General features: G+C 31.9%; 1 protein-coding gene and 1 long non-coding RNA gene across 5 annotated transcripts; one reads left to right on the forward strand and one right to left on the reverse strand.

Moving 5' to 3' along the window:
- On the reverse strand, window positions 1–3681 carry LOC129294575 (putative lipase ROG1). Of its 4 annotated transcripts, XM_054932993.1 has the most exons (10): window positions 3211–3678; window positions 2935–3002; window positions 2769–2839; window positions 2275–2544; window positions 1906–2066; window positions 1217–1272; window positions 1027–1085; window positions 828–951; window positions 379–476; window positions 1–195 (listed from the first exon to the last, which is right to left on the reverse strand). In XM_054932993.1, exons 1-10 carry the CDS (start codon window positions 3453–3455, stop codon window positions 124–126), a joined length of 1224 nt encoding a protein of 407 aa, XP_054788968.1. In that variant the 5' UTR covers window positions 3456–3678; the 3' UTR covers window positions 1–123. The 4 variants fall into 4 exon arrangements, with proteins under 4 accessions (XP_054788968.1, XP_054788969.1, XP_054788970.1 ...); XM_054932994.1 differs by lacking the exon at window positions 1027–1085 and having other exon boundaries at window positions 1230–1272; XM_054932995.1 differs by lacking the exon at window positions 1–195 and having other exon boundaries at window positions 444–580; window positions 3211–3680.
- Window positions 3682–15462: 11781 nt separating this feature from the next.
- Window positions 15463–17275, forward strand: LOC129294179 (uncharacterized). The gene is made up of 3 exons (XR_008589311.1): window positions 15463–15563; window positions 16135–16223; window positions 17047–17275. It is a non-coding gene; the product is annotated as an uncharacterized LOC129294179 (long non-coding RNA).
- Window positions 17276–21238: the final 3963 nt, after the last annotated feature.

The following is a 21238-nucleotide window of genomic DNA, read 5'->3' on the forward strand; positions in this document are numbered from 1 at the left end:
TAAAATTAAATGCCTCACATTCTTTCTTCTATATCATTAACACTGTTATTGTGTCTGCACAATTCCTCTTCCGAAGCTCCCTTGTATAAGAAAGGGCTCAAACAGAATAAAATAGCAGGGGAACTATAATTCAAAATTGTCAATCATATGCTGGATAACGTCTGCTCCGGCAGAGTTGATACAGTGGAATTTGACCTGAATACAAGTGAAAAATAAGATGATGTTAAATAATTTATAGAATCAGCACAGACTGTACAAGCATACAAATTGCACGCGTAGTGAAGAACCTCCATGGTCCTGATAGTTTTCTAAAGAGAGAAACAAAAGCATTGCGATTCTTCAGCACAATTAATTTCTATTTCAAGATAGAGAACTTGCCTGAATAGTATTATGCGCTAGATATTTCTGTCTGCTGCCACTGAAACTCACATCAATGCGATCCCAGCTCATTTTTGTCAAGCCTCTTATCATCTCCTCTGGCAAGTGTAGTTATATTTTAGTAAAATGATTGAGAATATTACTCAGTGTACATCACCAATGCTTCCTCTTCAATCAGAACCAGAAGCATGCATGTTGGCCCCTAATGAAAATAACAGAATTCAAACTATGTAGACTGCACCATCAAGTTGTCTTCACATTATAGCATTCAAATACAACTAAGTTCAAAGATCTTGTCACTTGCTCTTCCCAAATTCCACGACGTCATTCAAAATTTTAAAGCATAGAATTAAAAGGACAAGCACCATATACAGAACATTTTGACTAGCCAAAACCTGAGAGGCTTCAGTTAAGTACTCTCACTTGTGAGTTCAAAAAGGTGAGCGTACCTTCCAGGTCAATTTTATCGGGCCCATTAACGTTGGTTTCAGCAAGAACTTCCTCAGGAAAATTAGTGGGATTTGCTGCCTCCACATTTACAATATGTGGATACTTCTCGTGCCGTGGAAGATTCTGAAGTAAAACTTGTAAGTTTCAATACAAAAAAAAAAAAAAAATTCTAAGTCGCTGAAGAAAAAGATTAATTACTATGGGCTTGGGGAGTTCTTTCCTACGCCTTAGAGACGATGTACTCCATCCCACAAGTTCTGTTATGGTGTCAAGTTGTTCATGTAAGAACTCCAGACAGGGTAACAAAGGAATGATGAGTCTAACCAATTATTAGTTCTACTGATTTAAGTTCTAGCCATCTCCTACATTAAGCAAGAGAAAGGGATACGATCATGACGAACATTTGCATAGGCAACACGCCGTTTGAAGGACTGCAAAGCAGATCTGCAGAGGAGAGGCAGAGTGCGTTACTCTTGATGATTCCCACTAGGCAAGCCAGTCATAAAAAATCAAATTACTCCCTCCAATCCTCAAATCCTTGTTATAAGATGTTTTCAATGTTTTCACACATCTAGAAAAAAAGTTATTACATAATTAAATTTGTGTAAAAGTAACGTAAGATTACAATTTTATCCCCCATTAATTATAGAGATGAAAAGGATAGATCATGAAACCTCTGCTCACAATTTACGAGATCACTATTAAAAGTAGGGATGTAAAATCATTAGATTTTTTATAAGAACATAACTTTAGATCCTATATTTTGCTTGCATTTTGCTATTGATCATTGTACTTTTTTGGTGTTTTTTATCTTTGTACTTTTGTTTTTCATTATTTTGGGTCTTCTCTTGAATAAAGTATAGAGATCTTAAAGAGATTTAAAACAATAAAAAACAAAAGTATAGGAATCAAAAATACCGAAAACAAGTGCAAAAACTAATAGCAAATGCGAGCAAAGTACAAGGATCTAAAATTATGTTTTTTCTATTTTTACATAACACCCTATAATTTGGACCAAGATTGTAATTTAAAAAACACTTTATATAAAGAAGACAGGGGATAATGAATCTAGCTTACAAAAATTTCATATCTTCATTGTCATAAACCATCTGAACAAGAAGTGGAGGCTTCCCCTTGTCTTTATCAGCCAAAAAAAGATGTCTCCCTGTCTTGCCAAGAAACCATGAAAAACGAGTTGCTGCTTTCTCCAGAGAGTGAAATCCACATAAAACCGGAACCTGAAGAAGATTTGAACCAAGTCCAAGGAAAATAGATAGATAAACGGAGCAACTTGAAAACGTGAGACCTCAGAATATTTAGGGACATTAAGCATAGAGATAAGAGTTTTCATTTTGCTTTAACCAAAAAAAAAAGGGTTTACACCAGCAAGTGTAAACAAGGAGACTGGAAGAACAGGGAATGAAGTGTCAATGCACATAGGGTAACCTGTTTATGACCTCTAGATCCAAGGTGTGGCGTTGCAGAGGTTATGAAATTTAAGGGCTCTAGTCCTGCAATTTTTCCTTCAGATTTCCTTTTATGGCGTGCTGGATCCGAATTGTGACTTCCAGAGTGTCCATTCTCCCGAGCAATTTCCTTTGAAATGTCCCTCTCATAAAGCTTGGCTATTGCATACCTTGCAACCAGGCCACCTAAAGAATGACCAATAAATGAAATTTTCTGAACACCTGGGTGACGCTTTATAACTGATATGACCTGGGAGAAGAAAAAAGAGGGGTGGAAAATTTTTGGATTGTTACAGCAGATTCAAAAACCCAAAACCCCCTTGAAACATTATAGATTGAACAGAGTAAACCATATGAAATTACAATTTTTGGACAAAAAGAACATGAAATTTCAAACAATTTGGTTGGTTCCTAATGAAATTCCAGATGCCAAGAAAGTAATACAAGCTGCTTAGCGACAATGTCATAGCTCACCTCCCCAGCTAGTCTCTCTCCCATCACATCAATACCATCAAATGTCAGCATAGAAGAATTACATTCACTGCCTGCATTGCACAATGGCATACGCATTCAATTTCATGATGAAATAATCCAAATCATCTCATGATGGAATAACGGTAGCAATATTATACGGACTTACAGTGTACAATAATATCATATGGATGCCTCATGAGAAACTGCTTTGCAGCAAATTTCCAATCCCGATCACTGCGAAAAAGTAACAGAGGTTAAGCATAACATCAGGACTGTTCTGTGCTGTCGATAACTAGAATTAATAAACTGCACAATCATCACGATATAACAAAAACTTAACAGTTAAAGTATCGATCATCAATTCATCGGTATTATATATGTATTTAGATAAAAGGATGAAAAAGGGGGTGGAATTTAACCGAGAAAGGTAAGTAGGACTAGCCTGCCTATAAGACCATTGACCATTATAATCAAGTGAGTGGGATGGGGGCGCTGTCCAGAAGCATCAACAACCTCCAAATCAAAACTTTTCCCCGTCGCATCGTGTTCGATTCTGAGACAGCTAAGCTTCGGCATGTATGAATTCTTTTTACTCTTCTTCCTCTCCTTTAATCCATTGAGCTCCTTCTTCTTTGATCCCTCTGCTTCTTCAACCCTTTGTAGTCGTTCCCCATCTAGAGAAGCCATGAGTGAGGTCGGAGAACAGAACGATACTGAGTTGCTATCGTTCAGTTTTTGCGTGTCGTTTCGATGTGGGAGAGCGAGAGGTAAAATAAGGCCCGTTGGAAGCAGTTCCGGTTAATAGATTTCACTGTGCTGATAGAAAAATCAGTGCCAGGGCTGAGGAATCGTGATTCAGAATAGTCAATATGGGTTCGCGACCGATCTTGTGTAAAATATCTTCCGTCGTATCAGAGAAAGAAAAAATGCGGAGGATGGGGCTTGGACCTCCATTGCTAGTCCTCACTCCGAGGCAATGCTGCCCATCGATACATTCAATTCCTTGACTCTGAAGTTTTCGTTGACGTTGCTTTTTTTCTTCTCTTTTTTCAAGCACGCCGCGTTCAAAATCTTCCACTATTTGAAGCCCATGTGCGTGTCTGAATCAAACAAATTTGTAACTGAGATTAGAATTAATTGAGATTAACAAATTAAGGTAAAAAAAATAATAATTTTAATTTAATTTATATTTGAATACTTTTTTTACAAGGCAGTTGAATAAATTAAATTTTATTTGAATGATTTAATTTAAAAATCAATTGAAATGTATAATAATTAAAATGAATATAAGTTTTATATATATATTTTGTTACTAATTTGATTATTTAAAAAATATCAAACTTAAAATTATAATTTTAAAAATAGATTAAAAATATAAAATAGCATGGAAAATAAAAAATATTTGTTTAGAGCTTGAACATTTGTAGCCTCTTAGGTGTAGAGCTGGAAAATGGGCAGATCCGGTCCTTAAAGGTTCAAATCCTTAAGTTTGATTTTCTTAAAATACCTCATTTTTTAAAACTTGGCCCTTATATAAAGGGTTAGGATCAAGCCTGATAGCACTTATTATTATTATTTTATTTTTTAGAATTTAATATTTTTTATAATATTTCATATGTTTTTTAAAAATATAAATTATAATGTTTAAAAATTAAAAATAAATAATAGAAATTTTAATTTTAAAATATAAACATATATTCTAAAGTTTAAATTCAATTTAAAAATAAAAATATTTTATTTTTTAAGGGGGAAAAACAAGGCGGCCACGTAAGTCCAAGTCCTTTTTTGGGCCTATTAGGGCTAGGCTTAAAAGCCCAATTTTCTTAAAAAATATCATTTTTTAAGCCCGAACCCTTATAAAAATGAGTTTAAATGGGCGGCTCTTCAGGCCCAACCCTTATTCCTGACTCTACTCAGATAATCCAACTAAAATAGCATGCTATTTTTCCTTCACCATATGTCCATATCCACATATTCTTCCTACTTTCTTTATTTGCAAATTACAAACAAGTCCTTCATCTCTTTTATCTTCTCTCTGTCGATCCTTCCCTCTTCTTCCACCATAATTAACCTCACTAACTTAACCATCAACTCTCTCGTAAATCATCCATCTCTCTCATCCCTCAGTATTGAATATCCCATCTTCTTCTCCTCTAATGCCTTCACATTCAATCATTGATCTACCAAAAATGCCAAAGCATCGGTAGCTTCTCATTTTGAATAGCCTCCACCACCAACGTCTAACCATAATGGGTCAAGAACCTACCCACCAACTTGTAGCCTAATATCTTTAGCTGTGGCACCTAACCGTGCAAACCACTTCACAACCTCACTTCGATCCTCAAACCATTCCGACAACCATAAAACCTTCAATTTGTTTAGCCCATGTTCGATAGTGCAAGGAGAAGAGCAATGATGGGAGTTCGAAGGTGATAAGTAAGAGAGAGAAGATTTTGAACACTTCACTTACCAGAACACTTCTTGAAAAGCTCCTTAGGGTCTATTTGGTTCAAAGGAAAGGGAGGGGAGGGGAGGGGAGGGAAGGGAGGGGGAAGGGGGGAAGGGAAGGGGAGGGGAGGGGAGCTCCCCCCCCAATTTGGAGGGCAGGGGATCGCCCAAACCAAATAGGGCCTTAAGATAGCTTTGGCCAGAACGTTGGTTTTGCTTCTAATGCTCATTGAATTTTTTTAATCTAAACATGACTTTAGACCTGTTAATAAGCTTTTGTATTCTCAACTAAGGTTAGAGTCTCCCAAACCTTTAGTTAGAGAGAAATTTAAAAAAAACTATATCTAGATCTTCATCTGGATCCAAATCACCATGCTCCAAATAATCTAATAACTTTGTCCTACAAGCCTCACCCAATTCATGGATGACACTAATTAATATTAAAATATCAATTTTGTGAAAAATTACTATTAGATATGATTATTAGCAAGTATATTTGATGAAGATAAGAGATATAATGATTTCATACCTAGATAGATCCGACGAAGAAATATAATGAGTTTGTAATTGATAGGCTTGCCTTTACAATTTTATTTTTAACTCTATGTCAAATCTCAAAGTCAACCTCAACTTTTTGTTCGAGGCACAAAAATGCATTCTAGAAGGAAATAATTTTCATTTTCCTAATGTATTAATTATTGTAATATTTAAGAAAATAAAAGGTGACCAATGATTTCATTCGATCAAGACATTAGTCAAATTGAATCAATTGATTTGCATAAAAAATAGGGAAAATTGGTCCCAAGGATTAGATGCAATTGAAAAACTAAGGTTAATATTTTATTCATTAAATAATTTTAGCAAATGATTGGAATGCCCTTATGTGTTAATTTTTTTTCAAAAAAAACACAAAATCTGACCACCAGAACTTCGATCGCAAGAGCTCTGACAGGTAACAGTATGCCTGCTGGAGTTCCAGACGGCAAGTGAAATGTTGTCAAAAAAAATCAATACCCCTTGATTACATATAAATCATTAAGTATTACATATAAACTTAACAATTAGAGGGTATAAGGATTCCGACTTAAGATGTAAGGGTTCTAGCTTAAGGTATAAGGGTTATAACTTAGGTGTAAGGCTTATGGCTTAGGGCGTAAGGCTTTTGGCTTGAAATGTAAGGATTATAGCTTGGGTACAAGGGGTTTGGCTTGGATACAAGACTTCTAGCTTGGGATGTAAGACTTTTAATTTAGGTGCAAGGCTTCTAACTTGAGGTATAAGGGTTACGGCTTAGGTACAATGGGTCTAGTTTAAGTGCAAGGCTTCTGGCTTAAGGTATAACGATTACGTCTTAGCTATAAGGAATTTAGCTTAGGTGTAAGGCTTTCTGGCTTAAGGTATAAGGGCTTCTGGCTTAGAGTGAAAGGCTTATAGCTTAGGTACAAAAGATCTAGCTTAGGGTGTAAGGGATTTAACTCAAGGTGCAAGTGTTCTAATTTAAGGTGCAAGGCTTTTGGCTTGAACAATTATATGTAACATCTTATAAATTACAATTAAATCAAATACATAGAAAGCAAACCCCTATCAATCCCTAGAATTATATGCAAATGACTATGGATTACATGTAAATCAATATGAAAAAAATTCATGAACATGCATGAGGAATAATTTACATATAATTTCCAGCGGATTACATGTCAATCAAACACATAAAGAGGACACCCCAATTAGTGCCTTAGATTTACATGTAAACCATTATTGATTACATGTAAATCGATACAAGAAAAAACTCATGAGCATGTTTGATGAATAATTTACATGTAATCTCTAGCAGATTACATGTAAATCAAATACATAGAGAGCACGCCCCTATCTATCCTCCTAAATTATATCAAAATGACTATGGATTACACATAAATCAATATGTGAAAAAACTCATGAGTATGACTAAGGAATGATTTACATGTAATCTCTAGTAGATTACATGATGTAAATCAAGCACATACAGAGTATACCCTAGAATTACATGAAAATGACTATGAATTACATGAAAATCAATATATGAAGAAATTCACAAGTATGACTAAGGAATGAATTACATGTAATATCTAGTAGATTACATGTAAATTAAACACATAGGGAGATTAGTATTCCTGAATTACATGAAAATGACTATGAATTATATAAAGATGACCAAGCCAAAAGCTTTACACCCTAAACTAGATCCCTTGCATCATAAGCCATAACACATGCACCTTAAGCCAAGAGCCTTGCACCTTAAGTCATAACATGTGCACCTTAAGTCAGAAGCCTTATACCCAAGCTAAAACTCTTACACTCTAAACCAAAATTCTTGCACCCTCTCGTTCTGGTATCCTAAATTAAAAAATATATTATGGGGAGTAAGAACAACATCATGCCCATATTAAACTACATTCCACTTTATATAAAAATCAAATAAAGGAATACTCTCGATAAGTTCTCTCCTTTTAAGTATTATATATTGTATAGTAAGGCATGTTAACTTATAAAAGATGCAGATTCAACAATGTAATGTGGAGGACAAATGAATTGTTCCTTAAGAATAAGTAAATGTAAAGAGCAAGAATGAACATCCATAATTTCAATGAAATAACATCAATTTTATTAGGTTTAGTTTATCTTTTTGTCAAATACAATCAAAATCATAAACAAAAACTATATGGTACCCCATATTAAAAATTATACCCTGGAGGGTTAAGAATAACATCACACTCTTATTAAACTACATCTTATATACAAAAAAAAACAAATAAGGGGATGGTCATAAGTACATTTCAAAGTACAATTACAATTTCATTCAATCTTTCAAGGGAATCCCTTGATTAACATTTCTTTTTAGTTCACTTGATTTATGATATGTATGAGTTGAATTTGTAAGAGCTTCTTGACTTAAACTTATTTTTTCTCATCTTTAGACAAAATCTTATGCTTCAATGTGTTTAAAACATTATGGTTGAAATGAAAATTAATAGCAATCACAAGTAGGTCATACATGCCATGCTACATTTAGGTATAAGCTATTTATCCAAAATGAAATGATTATAATAATTTTCTCCTTCAATCAGGCAATCATATGCTTTTTCTCTATGGCATTAAGCAATAAGTAAGAAGCTATGGTCATGATTAAACTAATGAAAGAAAACGTGGGAATTTGTGAAATGAAAAAGTATTAAGGCATCATTATATGTATTCTAGTACAAGAACTCTAAAGATGTATACATTAGCTTTTAAGGTTAACTAATTGCTTAATGTATATTCTAGGGCTAGATAACTACTGTGCAGATGAAAAATAAAGCAAGGTACAGTTTTTATCAAAATCAACATATGGATTGACCAAATTTCAAAATACAAACTAATACAAGCATATATACAGGTTATGATACCCTAAATCTTGTTATAGAAAAAAGTAAAGATAAATAAAAATTGACAAAAATTGATTTGGTGGAAGAAGTGTATAAAAGAGTTCTTAGTTGGTTTATAATATTACAAAACTAATTTACAACACAAAGACTTTGATTTAAAAGAAAAAGGGGAGTAAAATTATAGGCTGTGTGTTTTAAACCAGAGCTCTCTTATTATTTTATTTGGTTAATTACTCTTTAATTACGGATTAAGCCTTGTTTTTGTATAAAATATATGAGTTGGCCAAAAGAAATGTAGAAGACATGAGATGTGATCACATTTGAATGTATATAATAGGTGAAATTGACTCTAACTTTGACAATGTCAAGTTTGTCCTCAAATGTTAGTAGAATTAAGAGCTACAAAAGCTAATTTGCAAAGACAATGAAGAGTGATTCTTATCTTTGTACAATAGTTGTTTTGTTGATATCACAATGAATGATAATATTTTCTAAATGATTATTGTTAAAGCATCATCTCTATAATTCAAGTCACACAAGTTTAAAGAATATGAACACACTAAAAGCATTTATATTATATTGATCAAAAGTTGTTGTTGGTAAGGAGCAGAATGTAGGTCAAGTTTAGACAGCAGTATATGATTGTCAAATATCACAGTTAAAAAATTTAAGCAGACGTCCATTCTGTACCTATAAATATGTATAGCTCACTTTGTGATTCTCTAAATATTTTTCCCACATCACTAATGTCTAATATCAATATGTGAAAATTAGAGAAAAATAAAACAAAGATGACACCAGAGATTCAATATAGAAAAAATTCTAAAAAAGAGAAACATAGCACTGGATAGTCCCTACTGTAGTTGAGAGATTCAATCTTCTTGATTTTACGCAATGAGATCACCATTCTTTACAAGGATCCCTCAACTTGAGTAATCTTATCTTTGCAACTCTTCTTTACTAAAGATATGAATTTAAGATCTGAGATTTACAAACATCAATTTTTTGGCTTAATCCATGACTAGGTCATTCCCTGCCACATTCAAGCCTTGTCCTGCAATGTAGCTCATTTCTCTAGCATCCATTATAGGTGAAAACACAAATTTTATGGTTTCACATACGATACAATGAATGGGATCTGAGGCAATAGACAAGGAGGTGATGGAGGGAGGAGTTCCCAATCACCTTTAGTAGGTAGAGGTAGAGGTAGCAATTATGAGAGGAGTCACCATTGCCAATCATCTTCAAGCTCAGTAGCTTCAAAGGCATTCCGATGGTTCTTCGATTAGGGCGTGCGAAGGTAGGATTTCAAACAAGGGCATTTCAATCAACATTAAAAATTACTTTATGAATATAATAATAGACTTGTTTTCTCAAAATACATTTGGTCCCTAAGACTAATTTTGGTTTTAACCATGTCCTTTTCACTAATTTTTCTTAAAAAATCACGCTTACTAATTTTTCGTTAAAATAAATTTGATTTAGTTTTTAAACAATTCTTTTCAGTTTAATTTATATTATTATACATGAAATATATTTCAATGTTTTTAATTTTTAATATGTACAAGTATATATTAAGATTAAGCCTAATTTTTAACTCTTATTTTTTCTTTCCTATTTCAACTTTAAGTCATATTTTTGACTTTATCATTCTAGAATAAAAACAACTATCACATTCAAAATAAAAATATTCAAATTTTATTATCATTAGACACCAAAATAAGCATCTATAAGTAACACTAGTTAAATTTCATTAAAAATTATCTTGATGTCAGTAATCAAAAATAGCTCATCTTAAATAAAAATGATTATAGTCTCAATTTATTCTCCTTATATTCTAAAATATTTTTTAGTTTAATTTCACTTTTAACATTTTTAAAAAAATGACATAATGTTATCTTGCCATCAAATTTGACCCAATTAATTATCAGTTTGATAGTTAATCCCAATTTGATTTTGACAGTCGCGTGAATGTTTTTCAAAATTAAAAATTAGAAAACAAAAAAAGACCCAATGCCAAATGAAAATCATCAACAATTATATTATTATAAGTTAGAAAAACATAACTTTAAATTTCTATATTTTACTTGTATTTTGTTATTAGCTCCTATACTTTTTTTTGGTGTTTTTAATCCTTTTACTTTTATTTTTTATTGTTTTAGGTCCCTCTAAGGTTTCTAAAACAATGAAAACAAAAATACATGGATAAAAAATAATAAAAAAAATATACAAACTAATAGTAAAATGCGAGTAAAATACATGAATCTAAATTTATATTTTCTTTTATAAGTTTATCATCTTTAAATAGGATGTTAATCTTCAAACCTAAATTTCATCTTCTTCAAAGTTCATCAACTTTATCATCAATCTTCAAACCTAGACCCCAGCCAAGCGATTATCCTAACCTGACATTCAAATAGAATAACAATCAAGCTAAAACAATCAAACCTATCAAGAACACAACATAATTCTTTGGTTATCTCAATATCAATTGAACAATTCAATTTAAGCATAGAAATTGTAAGCACCTTGTAACAGGGATTAACACCTTGGATTCTTACGCTGATTTGTGCAAGAGAATATGAGATAAATATAAATGAAAAATTTGGGAGAGTTTCGGCTTAGGAGAAAACATCAAGAAAAGCTTCAAACTCGCAGATCCTGAGTTCATTTCAAGCTTCAAGAAAAGCCTTCAATCCAAGCGAACTATAACGTCCCAGATCAGCTTTCTTGAAGAATACCTGTTCTCTTCGCATTTCATCTTCTTCTCGCTACCTGAAGAAGAATACCCCGACAGAATCCCTACCCCCGAAGTCAAAATATCTAAATCTAGGACAAATCATAATCGAACAAACTCATATCTACAATCAATACAAACTAGAAATAATAAAAAATAAATATAGTCAGATCAAATATAATCGACAACCCAAATAAAATTAAAACAAACATAAAGTGTATCTGGATCAAAATCAACAATCCAAATCTCAGCCTAAGCTTGCTTACACCTGCTCCGTGTCTGCAACCCAGATCTCAACCTAAGCTCGCCTAGGCTTGCGCCGTGTCAGATATATCTATCAGTTAGATTGTTATAAGTTGTTAAACAATTGTTAAGTTGGTTATGCAGTTACAGACACGTGTTCATCTGAGTCATTAGTCATTAAGTGTCTACAATTATGAGTTGTACTCCTGCATATCAATTCAATTAATGAGAATTAGATTTACTCTCTATTATTGTCCATAATATTCTAGATCATCATGTTCATCGCATCTCTCTCTTCGCAACCTAGATGATGAAGATTGGTTCAAAATGAGCGACTCCTTTAAGGAGGTTTCGTTGCTTTCATGTGAAGTGAAGATTGAGGACATGCAAACAATTGAAATTGGTTTCTCAATCTGGTATGAAGGATTTCCCAAGTGCTTTGGTTTATTGGATCAACAACAGTGGTCAAGTGAAGAAGAGAGAGATGGGTGGGGGAGAGAAGAGACGGAGGAAGCTGGAGAAGGGATGACATAAAGGGAAGATGTCCGCATGGCTTTAAAGGTTGGAAGGAAGGGGAAAAAGTGAATAAAAAATGACATGAACTTACACGGAGAAGCCAAGGAAACATTTAATGGTCAAATTAATGATAAAAGTTTAAATCTGTTAATTCAAGGCGAGATTGTACAAAAAATTTTAAAAAAATTTAGGGTGACATTATATCAAATTTTTTCGAAAATATCAGATGTATCTGCATAAAAACTTCAAGAATAAATTTGTATTTTTAACCCAATAAAAAAAAGAGAAATTCTATATCTAAAATTATCTAAAAAATCATTCTTGAAGTAACACAAAATATATACACTTGACTTTGTAATAGAAAAATTTAGAAAGGAAGGTTTATGAATTTTATTAAAGCATTTTTGGTTTAGGTTGATCTTTAGTTGAAGTTACAATTTTTTAAAAATAAACACAACCATAACATTTTTTATATTTTTAAAATGAAGAGATGTCTTTTTAAAAAAATCATGTCTTTATAAATTAAGAAATTTTTATAAAAGACTATATAGAAGAAAGTCACGTCTCTTTGTTTTCTAAAGAAACATTTGGAGGGTTATGAAACTAAAATGTGTCACTTGATAAAAAAGGAAGTATATTTCAAGAAAACTTTACATATTAAAAGGATGTTTCTTTTTATGAAAAATTATTATAAATAACTGTTGGTTAATATTAATTATTAAATTATATAGGTTCATGAATCAATATAAAGATGTTTACAAATCAATATAGGGTTGCTCATAAACTAACATTCATTTTGTAAAACTAATATTGGTTATAACTTTTAAGGAGAGTTTTATTATTTAAAAGGTACCATTTTAGTATTTATAAATACCTCTCTTCACCATTCATTTTGTATATCTAACCATTAAAATCCATTGTCTTTATTCTTTGAATACACTAAAGATAAAATCAAACTATTGCTTTGTAAAAATCATGGTGTAAACTGTATACCTTATTCAAAGGTATTCATTGTATTTCGAAAGAAATTCACCATCAATCGAACTTATACTCAAAGATTGAAATAGGTGGGAATCAATTAAGCCTAAAAAAAAAAAACGCTACCCATGGTTTGAAGACGATATGTGCAACTTTCTCCTTCAACTCTACTTCTTTTGTTCTCCAGAGAGCTAGTCCTCCAACAAAAATACATTGAAAATATAAGATGTGCAGTTCATGTTTGGTCAAGGTTTCAAAAAAACAAACAAAAAAAAAACAAAACCAAACCATTCGTACAGTTTTCAAATTTATAAAATCAAATCAAGCCTTATTAATAACTAATTTTATTTAATTTTTATTGAATTGATTTCGGTTGGTTCGGCGTGGTTGGTTTTTGCTCACCCTTATTAGATGACATGCAATTTCTTGCAATGCAACTGATTATTTAGTTGGGCCCTGCATTGAGTATGTTTATTTTTTTGATTGGGAAAAACTTATATACTTAATATACTTAAAGTGTTTGTTTTAAATTAAATTAAGGCATGTGTATCTTTTAAAATTTATTTATTATATAACAAATTTTTATTATTAATACTATTAAAACATTAAAATTCACATATCTTAATTTAATTAGATAAAAATATATTAAATATATAACACTAAGTATATAAATCATCATCCCCTTCTCGATTTCACTCTATTCGTTCATTAAAAAAAAAATTAGGCAAATAATAAAAACAAACAATACTTTCCATCTATTTTTTGAGAAAAATACAATGTCCTACCTTTTATTTTGTTAAAATTAGATGGAGCTCTATTATATTTTCAAAAACATACACGTTAATTCAATTTTTAGTATTGTAAAAAATATTTCATTGAAAATTTTAAAATACATTAATTTTTTATTTTTAATTATGTCAAAAGACTTAACATTATTATTTTGTCCGCTATAATCTAATTGTCTACTCTCTTCCCCTCCAATTAAAGGAAGTTTAAGTAATTAAGTATAACAATATTAAAATAAGTAATTTAAAAATATCGTGTCCAAATTAATAAAATTTAAATAAAAATAAAAATAAATTATATTTAAAAATTTATGTCTTATTATATATTAAATTTCTATTTCATTAATTTTTTTACATACGTGTTTGAATTATTATTTTAAACAACTTATATATTTTATATTTTTAAAAATTACTAAAATAAATAAGTTTGTAAAACGAAAAAATTTTAAATATTTATATATATATATATATATGAATTATTTTTAATTCTAAATAACATATATATTTAAAGAGGATATTTTGATCAATGATTAGCTAATAGTTGAGTAAATGAAAGTAAAATTTTAAAATTTAAAAAAAATTGTGTGTTAAAACAATTGATTCTATGAGAGCTTCAATATATTTTATAAAACAGAAAGGCGATGGTAGAAAGAAAGTCAATATATTTTATTCTTATTTTTTATATTTACAAGCAACCATCTATCAAAAAAATGAAAATTGTTGCATTCAAATTCATTTTCTTTAAAAAAAAAATGTTGCGCCTGTCGTTCTAACTTCTAAGGATTGTATATAATGGAACCGGGTTTTAACTGAATTTTTTTTCCCGTATATTATATTACAGAGATGAGAATTCGTAAGAGAATGACAATTAAATTTTAAAATATTAAATTAATGATAGTTCAGTTTTCAGCAAAAATTTTGAAAAAATTAATCATAAATATTAAATTAAATAGTTATTAGTAAAAATTTCTATTATAATCTAAGAGTTATATTTCATACTTAAATATTTATTTACAATTGAAACTCTTAAATATACAATTATCTAAATTGATATTTTTCAAAAAAAATTGTTGAAAGCTTAAGTATCATCAATTCAATATTTCTGGACCTAATTGTTACTTTCCCAAATTTTTTCAAAGAAATTAAAATAAATAAGAATAAAATAAAGTTTTAAAAAATATATAAACTATGGGAAAAAGAATAAATACAGAAATAAAATATAGCAAAAACAAAGGCTCCACACTCTCATGGCTTCAGCCCACATGATTCGTGTAACATCCTAAAAACTTTAAGACTCAAATTTATAAAAAAAATAAATAAAAATAAAATAAAATATCTATAATTAAATTAAAATTTAGAATAATTTAATAGAGGCCCAGAATTTGAATTTTACCAAGCAAAAGTTTGGTTTTATTTGATTTTTAACTATGGAAAAATTACCAAAGTTGACCCGGGCTTTTGTGCAATAATAAAAAATGTTGGGCTATTTCTTGTAATTTTCCCCAAAATTTTTGACCAGCATTTTAAAGAGCAAACAGATGCAGAAAACACAGAAAATGAACAAGGGAAGGAAACGCACAAACGGGAGAGTGAGAGAGAGAGAGGAAGAAGAAAGGAGAAAGAGAGGGAGTTAGGCTTGGATCTAGGAGTCTTTACGACCGTTGCGAGCTCGGCTACACGATAGGTAAACTCCCTACTTCAATCCTCTTCTCTTTCTCTTGATTTTCTTCAATTTTTGGAAGAGGAGATTTTTGGATTTTGATCCCAAAGGCTTTATTCTTGTAAGCTTTTGTTTCTTTGGATCCTAGGGAGCATGTTTTGAGTTTCTATATAATGATCTAATGTTTTGAGTGGATAATTGGATGAAAAGAGGTGTTTTGGACACAAAATAAATCCTGAGAAATTGGGTTTTTGCTCTTCAATGGTTTAAGCTTATTGATTTAGTTATAATTTTGCTATTTGAGCCCAATAAGATTTAAATTAATGTTTGGTTTTCATTATAAGGGCTAATGGTGAAAGTTGGTGACACTAAGTGAAGGTTTTTAATTGATAAAAAATTATATAAATTGGAAATTAGCCTAATGATGGCTAATAAATGGTTTTGGTGGTTAAGTGATACTATGTGAATGGTTGGTTAAATATATGGACCATTGGGATGGATTATGGCTCATAGACCCAAGTTGTGTGGTATGAGTTATAGTCTTCATTGATGCTATTTGTCATGATAAGTGATGTGGATCACTTATATGTTGTAGAAAATTGTTGGTGGAACTTATTGAGAAGTAAGGAACAAGCCGAGCCCTATTTTGTACAAGGAGAACCCTTTTGGTACCAAAGGGTTGAGGTAACAGGGGAATTTATATTTCTTATTACTTTGTTTTAGCTATTTTTGAATAAATATTACTACTTATCATGCATTACATGTTTTAAAAGATTAAATGTGCTTTATAAAGGGTTATAGGGTACTACTATGATTATAGTGTAAATATGTTTTCTAATTGTTTAATAACAATGTTTTTATGGAAATGAGATTTATAAATATTATACTACTTTAGAGTGTTGAATGGTCAATACTCAGGAAAGATAGACAAGAGTAAAAGGCATGATCTCGGTGGGAGTTCACCAATGAGAAGGTGTGGATTTTTGATATTCTATGGCACACTGTCAGTACTCAGTGTTGTCTTACGTATTGTGGGCTCAGTGCACTAAAGTGGTTAGTGTATTGAGTGTTCGACACCTCTCAATAGGGGAGGGAATCCGACATATGAAGTGTGAGGTTGAGTGCCTAGGCCAAGGTAGCTCTCACATGGAGAGTAAGTCGGGCTAGCTCTGGGAGGGAGTTAGCTTTGACTGCTCAGGATTCACGTCGAAGGGGCATAGGCGGTTCGGTGGATTAGATCATGCCTTAGATTATGTTTTGTGTCTGTGGAGGTACAAGTAGGTATAAGGTTTACCTGCGAGTTAAAGAGTGCCAGGGGGCATTCTGTTGGTCATGAAAGGCCATACCGGCCTAGGTCATGCATTCATGCATTTTAAATGGCTAAATTATATACTATGTTGAATTTATTATTCGTTTATTTGATTATGGCTTACTTTGTAATAATCAATGTAAATTTCGCTGTTACTGAGACTGTGGTTGTCTCACCCCTTTCTTTTCAATATTCTAGGTCCAGGCGAGGGATCCAGTGGTGGACGAGGAAAGGAGCAAAGCTAGGGGTTTGCTTGTGATTTGTAAAGAACTGCAACCCCTTTCTTTTGAGCAAATATATTGTAATGTATTTAAGATTAGGGTGCCAGTAGGATATGATTATGTATGTGTGTGTGAATATGTGTGGATTGTGTGCTTGTGTATGAATTTTTGTCTGTTTGCAGACTTGTGGCTAGGAAACTTGGTTATGGTGTGTGGTTTTGATGGATTTACTTAGTAGACCAAGTTTCTATTACAAGCAGATTTTTATTTTGATATATATGTGATTTTATAAGCAAATGCAAAGTGGTTGCATTGCAAATGGTGTGCTATAGGCAAACATACACCTTGGATAGAGAGAGTGGGTGCGTGGGCCCCACAAGGAGCTCTGAGCCAAGTGAAAATATTTAGCATATGTATTTATATAAATACATGGTATTTAGATTGATTTGTGACCACCCTTGTATGATTTGTGCATTTTGGGGGTTTAGGGTCCATTTTGGGAAATGGCACCCGGGTGGTCAAATTTTGATGTATGGGGGTTTTCCATCATTTGAATGTTTTTTCAGGTGTTTTTAGTCTTATTTGACGTGTCCAAAGTGTTCCCACAGGTTTGTGACCATTAGGATGAGATTTGGACAATTTTGAAAATGGTTTTTATCAAAAAGCTGCACTTTTGCATCCGGGTGTTCAAATTTTAATCCAACCGTTGGATTTCTCTAAAATTTGGGTCACAAATAAAACCTTTTACAAGCTTCGTGTGGGCTTTGGAATCACATCGATCGGATATCGGAGACGGAGAAACGACGCACTTCGGAATTTGGTCTGGAGGTGCTGTCATGACAGCATTAAATTGCTGTCATGACAGCTACAGTATTGATGTTGTAACCTGCATAAAATTCAATCCGTCCGTTGGATTTTTTTCAAAATTTAGTATGCTAATAGTATTCTTTAAAAGTGACATGTGGGCTTTGGAATCACTCCGATCGGAGATCAGATGATGAAATGGTGCACTCCGAAAGTTGGTCCGGAAGTGCTATCATGATAGCTTTTTAGCTGTCATGACAGCAAAAATAACTATTTTTTTTACATGTCTAATTTTCAATCCAACCGTTGGATCTTTTTGAAATTTGGTATACTTATAGTACCCTTTGAATGTGACGTATGAGCTTTAAAATCACTTCGATCAGAGGTCGGATGGCGGAACGACGCCTCCCAGAAGTTGACTCGGGAGGGTTGTCATGACAGCAATTTAAATGCTGTCATGACAGTATCTTTTTATTTCTCTTTCATCTAACTTGCTTCCGTACGCTATAGTTAGAACCTATAATTTTTTTAAGGTTTTAAATGTTTACTTTGCAATCGTATATTTGCTTAGTGATTTAAATGGTTTGTTTCCTAAGTTGGTTTTAAGATTAACTCCTTAACCACACTTAGTTTATTTGAATTGTGTGATTTTTGGATAACCCTCGGGGCAAGTGTTACAATTCGTAAAAGAGACCTGCTGCAAACCTTGAAAGAAAAAGTTAAAAGTGTGCACCGTCATCAAGACCGTTCAAAGAATACAAATATTTGAGCAGACATAACCTTTTTATTTTAGATTAGATTTTAATAATATATTTATTGTGAATGGTTCAGAATATAAAATAATTTCATTTTATAATAAATAATTATAAAAATTCAAATTAAAAATATGAAAATAAAATAATAAAATGAAAAATCAGATTCAGAAAAAATAGCCGCACCCGCACGGCCGCACACCGTTCATCTGCTGAGGCGTGCTCCCAAACCAAATGCCATATTGTCATGGCTCAGAACTTGTAAAGAGGTATCCGAAAGAAAAAGTATTTGGGAGGAGTAGAGGCGATGAAAAAAAAAAGTTGGAAGAATTTTGCTTGAAGACCAAAATGAAAAGCTATTTATAGATAAAAATCTTAATTTTCCTAAATTATCCGATGAGACCAAGGGTTTGCTTTGGAAAAAATGTGTAACAATTGAAATGTTTAAAAGAAAATTAAATTGGAAAACTCAATTCAAAAAACTAAAATTATAGTAGGGAAACCATTTTGCTTCTTTCATTTTTTTAATGCGATGCATATTTTTTCCCCCCTCTTTTATTTACTCTCTTTGGTTCCTTTGTTAAACAAGTTAGCTCGTACACATTTTGAAATCGACCGAGGAGCTTACGGAGCGGCCAACGCCGTTAACTAAGAAATGTTAAGAGAAAAACAAAAAACACACAAGTGTTTTTGAAGGCAGTGCATCCTTTGTTTTCTTTGCAGCATGAAAGGAAGATGGCACCATAGACTTGGGCTTCCAAAGCATTTTTTTGCTATATTAAACAACGATCTTGATTGATCTCTACTATTTTAATTCGATTTATATATTCAAATAGAGATTTGAAGGCATTTTGTTTTCTTGTTCTACTCTCTTCTACATGGGTTCGTGAGTTTTCTTCTACATGTATGTACGCGTCTTTTTTTAGCGTTACTGTTCTTACATGTTTTTTCTATTGAGTCTCCTTTCTGCTACCTTTTTTTCTAAGTCTATACATTTGTTGAATTTGGGTTATAATATGGAATGATATAATGAATCTGAAACAACAGCCACAATAAAAAAACATAGTCTTCAAGTTTTTTAAATTTCTCTTCAACCTCTCACTCCATGTTCTCATTTTGTTGTTTGAAGTGCCTTTTCTTTTGCTTTATGCCCTCAACTTCTTATTTTAGGTGATTTGATCTAGCATTTAGATCTCTTCATTTCATCGACAACTGCTTGTAGTTTGAAGGAGGGAGAACCATCTTTAGAAATACTTTAATAATTTCATTTATCTAATAAGAATCCTTGCATCCTATAAAGAAAATGAGGAAAATACATGATTGATAAAAGGTAGAATATTACAAGCCTCAAATTGAACAAGCAAGTGGGAAAAAAAATCTTAACATAATCTAAAACTCTTTGTACAAACTAGTTTGTCACATAAAATAAATATTTAGAATTGATTAAACTCAAATCTAGTCGAATAGAAATGTAATGTCTGCTAAAACCTAGGTCACAACAACTAAAAACCTTTCATATGAATCATCTTTGCTTTATTACATGCCAAAAGTGTTATTGTAGCAACTACTCTCGAAAACATTGCTTCTTCTAAAGCATTTACTAGTACAAGCATAATTCAAACCATCAAACTAATAGTAGCACAAACACGTTCCGTATCATGAACATATGCTAAAATATACATATAGTTATTCACATTTGAATCACTTCTCATTGCCATGTGTGGTAATAGCATAAGGATCTAATTTAAATTTGCATGAATAAGATTCTTAGTAACCAAAAGTTCCAACTGCAGACAGAATTCAAGAAGATAGTTAAGCAGCCATCTCTTGCAAGCAAATGCTTTGATCCCCAAAATATGCAATAAGCAGCCTGTTTGAATTCCTAAATTATGGTGAGAGATGAAGTTGTACCGGAAAAACAGTGACAGAGAAGTCGTTCCTAGTCAAATCGGTGGAGATCGCAGGTGAACGAAGATCACCATGTTGTTTGGCAATTGCAGACTGCACAGTTGCACGAAGATCCCCATGACTTTCTGCTAAACAGAGAGAGCATTGATCGCAACAAATATCGCTACTTGAGATCCTTAATTGCCTTGAAGCCTCATTTTTTATTTTCAAAGTTAGTGGCGTGTTTTGCTTTGTAAGTTCCTCAGGCTATTTTTCAATTTATAATGTGTAAAGTGGTTAGCGTTAAAAACTTAAATTAAAAATTGAGTGAAACAATATGTATTGGTAAAACTGTTTTCCTTTTTATAATAAAAACTAATATTTATGGTCATTAGTCATTACACAAACTAAAGTAGAAATCGTATTCTGCACCAGCCCAAAATAAATTATTCTGCTTCCAATATTTTTATGTTCCATATTTGACATCAGTATTAAATCTTCCACAGGATTATCGTTTTAATTTCGGCCAAAAAAGTAACAACACCGATAACATTAGTGATTAAACTGCCGGATTTTTTTTTTTTTTTTGCCTTCAAATGCTTTTTTCCTCGCATCATGGCTGCAATGTACGAGTTTTATTTTATTTTCTTTTTTTTCCTCTGCGTCTCTGCATGTATGATCACCCTGATTAGTTACAAGAAAAAGAAAAAAAGAAAAAAGAAGCAA

This window comes from Prosopis cineraria, unplaced genomic scaffold, assembly GCF_029017545.1.
Source record: "Prosopis cineraria cultivar Desert tree isolate PC_DT_omini unplaced genomic scaffold, ASM2901754v1 PC15, whole genome shotgun sequence".
Lineage (NCBI taxonomy): Eukaryota > Viridiplantae > Streptophyta > Magnoliopsida > Fabales > Fabaceae > Prosopis > Prosopis cineraria.

Excerpts from the sequence above, each read along its gene's own strand:
- LOC129294575 (XM_054932993.1), bottom strand. The coding sequence starts at position 3,455 with ATGGCTTCTCTAGATGGGGAACGACTACAAAGGGTTGAAGAAGCAGAG. Across the intron at positions 952-1,026 it reads AAGAACTCCCCAAGCCCATA|AATCTTCCACGGCACGAGAA; the intron begins GTAATTAATCTT and ends GTTTTACTTCAG. Across the intron at positions 477-827 it reads CGATAAAATTGACCTGGAAG|AGGAGATGATAAGAGGCTTG; the intron begins GTACGCTCACCT and ends TACACTTGCCAG.